Source organism: Papilio polytes, unplaced genomic scaffold (assembly GCF_000836215.1).
Source record: "Papilio polytes unplaced genomic scaffold, Ppol_1.0 DF823691.1, whole genome shotgun sequence".
In the NCBI taxonomy this organism is placed as follows: Eukaryota; Metazoa; Arthropoda; class Insecta; order Lepidoptera; family Papilionidae; genus Papilio; species Papilio polytes.
This window is the reverse complement of record NW_013525513.1, coordinates 5108938-5120062: the sequence shown is the minus strand read 5'-3', so window position 1 is coordinate 5120062 and position 11125 is coordinate 5108938. Positions and strand designations below refer to the sequence as shown.

The following is an 11125-nucleotide window of genomic DNA, read 5'->3' as shown; positions in this document are numbered from 1 at the left end:
AATGCAACATAACATTTCAACCCTAATTGACTTCTTATCTTTCTTTGTGTTTTTTCGTTGATTCCTTTTAATTATTCTACGATTTCCTATAAAAAAAAATTGTAATTGCTCAGTTCTTATTGAGTAGTACTCAAGTACTCTCCTGAGTCCTTTGTGTAATTAATTTAATAAATCTATACTATTGGTACGTTAAAATAACCAGTCATATATCAATGAGAATTTACTTTATTACCCTACATATTTGTGGAGCTCCAAATTATTTTATCTCCACTACCGTATTCTGAATAGATGGTACGTATTTACATTTGTAGGTTCATCACTTGAACGTCATTTAGTTTACGAATCGAGCTAAGTTTGTATATCATCTTACGTCTAACATGTCTCAGTTCCCTTGAGTATTTTGACTGCTCTTGCAATCTCATACCAATTTACAAGTCACGAAGTTCAAACTCAGTGTTAGAAACTTCTGTGTTCTAATTTATATAAATGAATACACCGACCTAGATTTTATGTTTAGTAGTTACCAGTTTCTGATATGGTTGACACGATCATTATAAATGCAACTTTAGAAACAATGTCTTGTAGTGAATAATTTAATTATTTAAATTTATGTTAGAATTCATAATTTAGTATACACACGGATTCTAGTATGCTAACATCATTCAAAGTTGTAACTCTGACAGAGCAAAAATATAGACTGTGAATTGTGGGACCAAAAAATGATCCTTGAGGCATTCCCTATGCATATAAACCGCCTTTCTAAATCTCCTAAGAAAGTTAGAGTCCCACTTTCAAAATAGCGCAAAGAATAACAAGCTAAAGATGACAACTCCGATCTAAGAATTAGATTAAATTTAATCTAAAGTAAAAATACATTTTACTGTCTTTAGTGTTTTGATATTATGAAAAGTCGTAGCATTTATAAAATAATTGCAGTAGTTTTACTACTCCCTCGCTGCGCATTTTATATCACAAAATAAGTTGCGACTCGTGTCGTCGGACGCAAATTGCATGCAATGCGGTGCCCCGGCGAAACTTTTATCTGTATTTTATATTTTTACCTTTCTCTGTTTCGCATCATTAAGAAATTCAACTCTCGGTGTAATAACTTTTCTAATGTTTCAATTATAACTGTCAACTGTTTTATTGTGTTTTGCATATTGTAAATATGTTTTTTTGACGTTGGAATAATGAAATGTTTTTCGATTTAAAAAGACAAAAACGGTATACAATTTAGATTAGACGATAACAGGAGTGGCAGCTTGATTAATAAACTCAAACAATGGAATTTCATACAAAAGGCAAAGATTTATTATAAAAAATTGTTGATAATATTTTGTCAGTTATATTTATTGCGGTTTGAGTATAAAGTATTTTTATAATACTTCTTTAACCCATCCAATGAACAGAGGATCCCGTGAGAGAAGTAACATTCTTCGTCGAAGGCGCTAAAATAAGCTAAAGTATGGTATAAAATTTATAAAACTATACTGTGACTAGTGACCGTTGTTTAGTCAAAAAGTTCACAACAATAATAAACTTCATCTAGTTAGCAATACAAATGAAGACCGAGCAATTAAGAAAATGTAATTTATGCGTTGTGAATGCACAAACAAAGCCGCGACGGCGCGCGCCAATAAAATGTAGCTGTTAGCTTTATAGCGACGTAGCAATAAACACGGCTTATTCCTGCACAGAATCGAGTTTATTAATGTTGTTTCGGACATTTTACGGTCATCACAGAGGTAACGGATCTAAGGAAAAATACTACGACCGTACGACCGTTTCACCTAGAAGAATCACGTGTGGACCTGAGTAAACTCAAATTATATCTACGGTAATTTGAACACGTAAACAAGATAATGAAAATACCAATGTAAAGAAGAAGAGAAACCTAAACGGTAGTTAATTTTATACCTAACTTTCTATCTTAGCAAGAACAAACGATTAATTTATTATTCTAGCCTAACCAAGTGCAAGATCTTAAAATATAAAGCGAGTGATTTTATTACGGTGGAAGGGAAATTGAGTAAGAGAAGTGAAATAGTTTGAAATCGTTTACAGATTTTCAATCGCGTTCATAGTGATACGATCCAAAGGCAAGCCGCGAAAGTACTTGCCTTCCCTTGTTACACACTAGAACAGAAGAATACCGTAGAGCAGTAAAACGGCATAGTATTGCTATTGTTTGGGATCACACTTTCCGTGAAAATAATAGCAGTACTGCAATGTCTACCACTCTACCTCGTGCCTTCGTATAAGCCTGGTATTACGTTCGCGTCCATTTCATTCGATATTGGTTTTACAAAGCGTTCGTTCACCACCAAAGCGCTTGTTAGAGTTAAGCGTTTCGGAACTATTAAATCTGTGGCGGTTATTTTTTCTTTGGAAGTTATCCAAAATACTCCAAATTGAATCGCAAATGTCGTGAATCGATATGATAATATGTCGTTAGTTCGCCTTTCAAGATAGTCGACATTGTTTACTTAAACACTTTTTAGTCGCCGGTGATTAATATTGAGCTGAACGTGGTTGAAGGTTTCCCCATAAATATGTATACCCTCATTACTTTCGGTATAATAACATTACTATTTACTAAACTCTATCCGTTTGAAATTAATAAAAAACAAAAGCGAGTAGTGTATGTATATCTACATCTACACTAAATTTTATCAAAATCCGTTTAGCCGTTTAAGCTACAAACTCTACAAACATCCATCCACCCATCTAAAATTTTGCATTTATAATATTAGCATGATTGGTCAAGCATTACGCAAAAGTACGTATAGAAGGGCAGACGATATGGTTCGTACCATATCCTCTGCCCTTCTATACGATATCATAAGTATAGACCAGTCACGGACCGATAAATTGGTACTGGTTGCTAACCATAAAATCTTAGATATAATTACTCAGATATTATTGTGAACTTTATCGCCACTCCATATGTAAGCTTTTATATTTTTTTAAACATTTAACGTTAACAGCATCATTATAAAGTTAAAAGCAACTCAAGTACCACTGTATTTTAATTGGAGTTTGTCTAAAAGCATCCACTTATACGCTGTTAATTCGATTTAGAGAAGTACAAAATAAACGAGATAAACCAGACCGACAAGCACTTGAGTTATCTTATTTTTGAACTGTACTATCGCTATGACTTCGCATAACTAGTTAATATAATTGTTTTTGTCTGTCTTGTTAAACCATGATCGTTATAAATAATTCAACCAATATTTCATCGAGAATTCTTTTCTCATATTTTTTGTTATTTCTTATTTGCTACTGAATACTTCGGTATAAATTGAACTTTGTCGATAACATAACGTTTCATAGTGTAAAATATGGGCCAATAAATTTACAGCTCAGTATAGCTCTCTAGACGAAAGACAACGGCAATATGCCGTCGATAGTTGATAAATTACTGGATATTACAAAATATAAGCATCCATGCCTAGTATTGTACTATCGCTATAACTTTGAAACTTTGAATAACTTTGAATCCGTACTGATTACAATCAATACTACTGTATTTAAGAGCGTTGGTGGTTCAGTGGTTTAAGCACTTGACTTGAAATCTACAGGTCTTGGGTTCGAATCCCGCCATGTACCAATGTGATATTCGAATTTTCATATGTACATATTTAATCCGACGTTCTTACGGTGAAGGAAAACATGGTGATGCAACCTGCACATATCGGCGAAAAAATTCAAAGATATGTGTGTAGTCAACCAACCCGCACTGGGCCAGCGTGGTTGACTATGGCCTAGTCACCCCTTACTTAGGGTAGGCTCCGAGCCCCTCGGTGGGGACTTATAGTGAGCTGGTGATGATTACTGTATTTCAGCACAAAATTTCCTTGGGACCTTTAAAGGCCTTTGTAAGACCGGGATGTCTAGTGTAAAGTCAATTCACTTACAATACTTAGTGATGATTTAATGATTTTAAAGTTATTACTTTTAACACTGGTTTTCGTTCTTATAATTTAACAAACTAGTCACGTCTCTCTCATTCCAATGGGTTGCTCATTAACAATGAAGTGGCAGACTTGTCTATCTTTTATTAACCTTTCAAGTCACGTGATGTTTCTTTTGTGCTTCATTTCATCTTTAAATTAGTATCGCCTAGATATAAAAACATTATTCTTAAATCAAATACCTCGATAAAAAAAAAACAACATAAAAGAATCTTTCTTTACAAGACAGGAAATGATTAGCAAATTAGCAATCTAATTCAATTGTTTATTTTGAATCAGAAATGTATGTATAATACACAGGTGTGCTACATGTGTATCGCAGAAAATGAAATAATTGAAAAATCTTTGGCTCTTTAAACGTGTTAAAAGGTAATTCTATCTTATACATCACCTATGAAACTACAATTCCACTACAACTTCTATTATTTTTGACTCTACAGAGAGTCAAAATAACCAAAATTACACTGTTTTCCCTACTTAGTAATATCTAACTCGTTTGATTATAATATAATATTATCATAAATATAAAGCATTTTAATCCAGCAACCAGCTTCAAATATTCTTTATTTCATCTTGTATATATCAGAGCAATTCTCGGACATTTCCCATTACCGGAATGTCAGAAGTATACTTCAATATTTTGTGAGCGTGTGGATAAGCTGCCGGTAAAATAAAGAGTGCACGGAAATCATATTTCGACGAACGTATGCAACAATACACTACGTGTTCTACGTCCGATAGGAATTGATGAAAAATATTCTTCAAATAATATTTTTATAAACTTCAGTAGCACTTATAAATGTTTCCGAATAAATAAAATAGTATATTATCACTGGTTTAGATGCACTCATGGCTATTGCGACTTGCAGATGTGTGTTTTCATGTCACGTACACATGCGCCTCTTGTTTTTGAACGCTTAGATTAAATTAAACACGTTGCATTAGTCTAATTGCTACATAGCCTTATGCATGAGAAATGTTTAAAATAGACTGCTTTAAAGAATACATTTCGCATGTTAGAGAAACTTTTTTGAATACAAAACAACTTTAAAGCTCCGTATATTTTATTTAATTAGAATAAAAGCATACGTATGCGCCTAAATAACTATAATATAGTTTAATATTTTAATCTCAAGATTGATACAAAAAAAAACTAAAATACAACGTCCATTAAAAATACTTGGATTGAAACAATGTAGAAATTTAAAAATCAGTTATAAGTTGTCAAGACTTTGGTGTTCCCTAGTAATGTACAATACAAATTAAAACTTTTTTTGTATTAATATTTTAACTGACTTCAAGAAGAGATTCTCAATTTGATTTCGAAAATTTATTTCTTCTTTTTAGATGAGCGAAAAACTTATTTGCATTTGATACCTTAATCCAATAACAACCCAATCTCAGTCAAGACTCAATTTATTCTTTGTTTATCTCCTAATTTATACTCGTAGTCACAACATTATTATGAGTTAAAATTGAAATGTTTGAGACAATAATTATAATACAAAATGTAAATTACCGTGTAATTGAAAATGGAATTGCGTTACGTGAATTACAAAGAAGAATTTGCCTAGAACAAAAACGTTTGTGTCGGAAGACGAAAGATTACTTACTAAAACGAATGGTATTTACGTTGAATCATAAACAATAAAGAATTATATTAATCTTGAATACTTATTATCTAATATAACTTTAAAGGAATAAGGTACGTTAATTAAATAACAAAAATTAAAATTAATTGAACACAAAATAAAACTCCAAAAATTTTTTATTTCAAATGACTACAAGAATCGTTTGATTTGTGTTACACAAACATTTTCATCGTAACGTAAACATCATGTAGGTTATCAAAATGAGTCAAACTTTAATTAAAAACGAACGTTGTAAGTAGTAAATGAAAACATTCGTAGAAATGAAATTAATACAGAAAATCGAACATTCGCTGCATTTGACAGTGGTTTATTATTTTATAAATTTCCAAATACTATGTTATGTATACGCAAATAAGAATAATGGTATAAATACTGGGAAAAGTAATGGTAAGACACATATTATTTATTATGCAGAATCATTTTTACTTCAACAAACAACAGAAGGAACGTTCTATGCGCTTTTCCTCTTCTAAACCCTCTCTAAGACTGTTATTTGGCCACCGACACACGCACACTTATTAGACAAAACGCGGAATTCCACTCTATGCCTGTCTTCTAGGTCCTGTATTGCACTTGTCTACAGTCACAATGCATATCAGTTGTCTCCCTCTTAGCGCCAATTAAACCTAGGATTAGTACATGCACTAGTTTGACGACCGAAATCTTTATTACAGGAACGTATTATGTACAACACGACGCTCTTCAAGATTCAGTTGTACCTTCGCCTTTAGACCATGATCAGGACATCCGCCCAACAGTGATCCATGATGGAGGGGAACAAAATCAGAACGAAGGCGCACATAATGTCGAATCAATTCATATTCCCGATCAAGAGAATAATAAAATTGTAGCAATTCCTGACGATCACTATACATTCGTGGCGCTTATAGAGTAATATTTTGTTCTCAATCTCTTACTTGTATTATAAATGCGAAAGTTTAGATGAATGGATGTTTGTTACAATTTGTAGCGCAAACAGCTGAACGGATCACGATGAAATTTGACATAGAGGACTGGAAGAACACATAGACTACTTATTTTTGTTTTTATTTAATCCCACGCGGATAAAGTCGCAGGCGAAAGCTAGTATTAATATTACGAACATTTTGATCGCTATTCATATTTGAATAATAACATCTAGGGTTTCCAACTTTTATGGTTTAACCAGAATTTTGGTTAAACCTTAAAAATTCATGATAACATTTTAGGATAATGTTTACGGATGAGTGGAGGAGAAACTGCACGGGCGCTATTATACATGACTATGTGGTCATCAGCGCCGCACACTGCTTGTAAGTTACAATTTACAATTAATATTGTTAATGGCCCTGGAGTTAGATAGAGGTGTGAAGGAAGAAAACCAAATTAAACCCCTCCTTCCATTCCTATTCATCGAAGAACATTGGTAGTTATTTTAGAAGTTTCCGAGACTTCTAATCCATTCTATACAGATTTAATTGCTTTAATATGAAGTCGTCGTTTTTAATGCTCAAGGAGTCTTGATGTAGATTCTTTCTATTTAATTAACTATTTTTTTTTTTCAGCGAATTGAAAAAGGTCGAGAGAAGCGAAGCTACGAAATTGCAACCTGAGTTAACAGGGTCGTTTGTTATCATAGGATCTAAGAATATGTTCGAATCTGGTTACGAACAGTATCTACCGATAGAAAGAGTATTAGTACATCCGGATTACAGAGCAATACAGGCGGACTTGGCTTTAGTGTACACTTTTGCTGGCATGATGTCAGATAAACCCGGGAATATTATACCCTTAGCTGATGGGAATGCTTTTACGTCTGTTCATACCAAAATTACCGTACTAAATTGGAATCAGTTTATAAAAAATAAAGTAAGTATGCATATTACAACTGAAAGAGTTGAAATATTAAGTTTAGCTTAATTGATTTAAATAACCGTAAACCATCTAGAACCCAAATAAAAGACACGCGACGTACGAAATATTGTTTTGCTTGTTCTGGAAGAATTTGTTCGATTTGTATTACAATGTTTAACGTTCAACCTTTGTTTTTAGGTTAAAAAGACAACAACCACGACGACTACAGAACGTCATTCGGACAGCTGCTCCGATTCTACTGAAGACGAGGTACAGAAATTAGCTTCTCAAGTCCTCTTTTAAAATGTTATGATTTAAAAAAAATCATCAATCTGTTACAGGAAGGGTTTTATTATAAGAAAATGAAGCATTTAGGTATGACCGCAGGGATTTTACTTTCTTCTGACGAAGAATCGGTTAGTGAAATAAATTACAATATTTAAAAAAAATAAATGAATTAAAATTCAAGTTACGACACTACCAACATTTAGTAAAAACTTTGCATTAAATTCCTAGTACGCTTGAAATATTGTTATGTAAATATTACATGTTTCACTACTTAATATTCTTAAGTAAGTGAATTAATTCTTGTTATGGAAAAATAAAGAGTCTTAAAATAAAATTGACTTGTTGTTTTCCAGACCACGAAACAAGATGAACACAAGGTATGAGTTCTGTAAAGTTTGTGTTTACGTTTAATTTTAAAAAACATTAAAAAAAAAACAAAAATTAAACATCGAGATACCATGAATATCATTATTAACGCTATTTAAACATTGCAGCATAGTTCACTAAACATGGACGATTACATTATCTTTGAAGGAGATGTTTGCAAAAGTATTTTGGCGAAAGTTAAACGCAGTATCGGTAAGACTTCTCTAGTTTTAATAGTTCTTGTGGTATAAGACGACACACAAGTAAGCGACAACCTGAAGTTGTTACAATACATATACTATTGAGGAATCTAGCAGTATTCCACCTTCAATACGATAGTCGCTTAACCATTAGGACATAATTTAGGTCAGTGGCACACGGCTAACTGATATTTATTATTGTCCTCTCGTCACTGCTGCCTAATTGGTTGTTTGTAGAAGACTCAGGGTTCGTTTCGTTATAAGAAACAAAGCTTTTTTTGAAAGCATATCACCGCGAAACGCCCTGACGGTACATCGTTGCTTACTTTCAATATAATGTTAATAATTCGGTTATACGTTAATTTAAATGTATTATTACCTTTAATAGATGAATTCAAGACTATATGTTACATAAGGAAAAGGCCCACCAAGGTGCAGGTAAGCGAAATTAAAAAATAATAAGACACATCAAACAGCAATCTGATTTTCGGAATATATTATAATTTTCAAATATAATGTTCCATATAAAAGCCTATATCATTGTAACCAAGAACATAGAAGTTCTAATTTTGGTCGGTCAAAGTCACGAGATACAGTTAACGTAAAATGAAGTGAAATAAATTTGAAGTATACTCTTTATTTTTTAAGTATTTTTATAAACATTTATCTTTCAAGGGTCATTCTGGAGCTATATCTATACATCGCAATCACCTCGTAGCAGTCGCGGCTAGTGAGGTGACCAATTCTACACATCACGTCATCATTGGCACAAAGATCAGTTGCTACTGTAACTGGATTGCCGAAAATCTACCGTAAGTAGTCAAAATGGAAGCTCCTATTACACGTTTCCGCGATACCTGATACTGCAGTAACAGTGTACTGTGGAAACAGTATCGTATGTGTCCATCCAAGACCGATATCTATTCTTTATGTCTGACTAACTGATGAATTTTCTAATTTAGGACAGAATATTATTTTAAACTAGATAATAAAACTGCATACTGTACTAACTAGATACAAATTACCTGATATTACGATTATGACTCTTAGAGCGGGCGGTTATCTTTGACTAAACTATGGCAAAACTGTTGTGCGATTGTCGATTGTTTCGCAGCCCATTCAACTGTTTAGTTGCAGAACTAACTAACTAACTAACAAGTAGTGTAGGCACCTTCATTTAAGCGCTTAGGAATTTAAGCGAGACTAAACACTTGTGCGATAGTTTTGTCACATGTGTGTGTCCGCTCTTAGTAGTGAGTTCCAATACAAAAATTTGCGAGAAAATGTCTGTATCGACATCGACTAAAATTGTACATTTCTTTAGCGCTCCGTCGTTAAAGTCCACCAACAAATCTCATACAAATTTTATCAATTACGATTTCTCGAAAATTTTCGTACTATGCCGCTGATCATTTTAAAAATCTGTCGTTTTTATTAATTTCAGTAATCAAAGGTTTTTATTTTTAGGGGTGGTGGAAATGAATTGAATTGTTGCAGAGATTGCTGCGACTCATCAGCGGACTCGAAGTTGGAATTTTTTAAATGATACCAAATAACTATACAGGATGATTCTTAACCAACAGATCAAAATCTTTGTGCTTTATCTTCTATCAACACAAAGCTTTTGATCCGTCCATTAAGAACACCCTGTACTACATTATATAAACCAGTAAATAAGTGCCTATTTATGGATGTATCATAAATTTCCTTACATTAGGAAAAAGGATGACAGCATCAAAAAGGTTTATGTTATGAAAAAAATTACAAGTAAATGATTCATGGTAAACTAGAAAACGACAAGAACAGTTTTACTACACAAGTCCTATTTCTTTGTTATTCTCGAAGGAAGTAGAAATGGGAATAGTAAAGTAGAAACCAGATTCATTTAAAATAAATTGGAAGTAAAGCCAGTTGTTTTGCTTTGTTAACCTTGGTAGCTATTTAGTTGTTAATTTTGCGGCAAACAGAGGATTTTAGGACAATTCCTTTATATTTTAGTCTCATTTGTTTTATTAAATGTAATAAATCCCGTCTCTTGTTGAACTGGCATTAATATTTAGTAAAAAATATATTTAAGTAAAGAACAATCATTAAAATAAATGATTTATTAACAAGCATAATGTTCAATTCTACCTTAATATACGAACTGTAAAAGCGAGGGATTTTCCGAATAAGCCGACATGTTTATACTGTCAGTTTCCAACTAAAGCTTGAAAAACTTGTTCCGAGAGCTAATTAAAAATAATAACAATTTTTTAAGCAAACTTTTTCACATTATTCGGCTTATTACGACCCCCTCGGGTTGATACAAGTTCACATAAAACCACTTTAGTAAAAATATTTTTAGAGTTTACAAAATGTATGTTGATTTGTTTAAAAAAAAAAATATTAATTAAAGCCAGCGCCTGCGTTATGGTAGAGGACGTTTGGCAGCCGCCCAGGGCGCTGGACACAAAAGATACTAACAATCTGGGATTAAAAGAGTCTCACAGGATGTTAAACCCTACCACAAAGCATGGTAAAAAGGGAGTGACGTAAAAATCTCGACCAGGGCGCTAAAACTGTTACAAAATATAAGCATTCCGGGTCCTGGCTGTGTGTTTTCTTAACACGCTACCCCCCATTTTAGACGTTTACCAAACCCAACGTTTTGTAAATGATACTTCACCGAAAATGCTATAATTTAAGTTCTACATTTGACATATACTATTCCTTTAACTATAAGAATGTATCTCCTAAAAGCTAAAATACACTTTAAAGCGTACAGCAGTTTTAGCGCTCTGTAGCAAGGAATTTTTAAGCTTGGAAC

The 11125-nt window shown here is 32.9% G+C and overlaps 1 protein-coding gene across 1 annotated transcript; it reads left to right on the top strand.

Annotated features, from left to right (window-relative positions):
• Positions 1 to 7641: 7641 nt before the first annotated feature.
• On the top strand, positions 7642 to 10189 carry LOC106104176. Its single transcript, XM_013284127.1, has 7 exons — positions 7642 to 7732; positions 7804 to 7878; positions 8104 to 8127; positions 8245 to 8329; positions 8705 to 8754; positions 8992 to 9128; positions 9784 to 10189. The coding sequence occupies exons 2-7, from the start codon at positions 7825 to 7827 to the stop codon at positions 9860 to 9862; spliced, it is 429 nt and encodes a 142-aa protein (XP_013139581.1). The 5' UTR covers positions 7642 to 7732; positions 7804 to 7824; the 3' UTR covers positions 9863 to 10189.
• Positions 10190 to 11125: the final 936 nt, after the last annotated feature.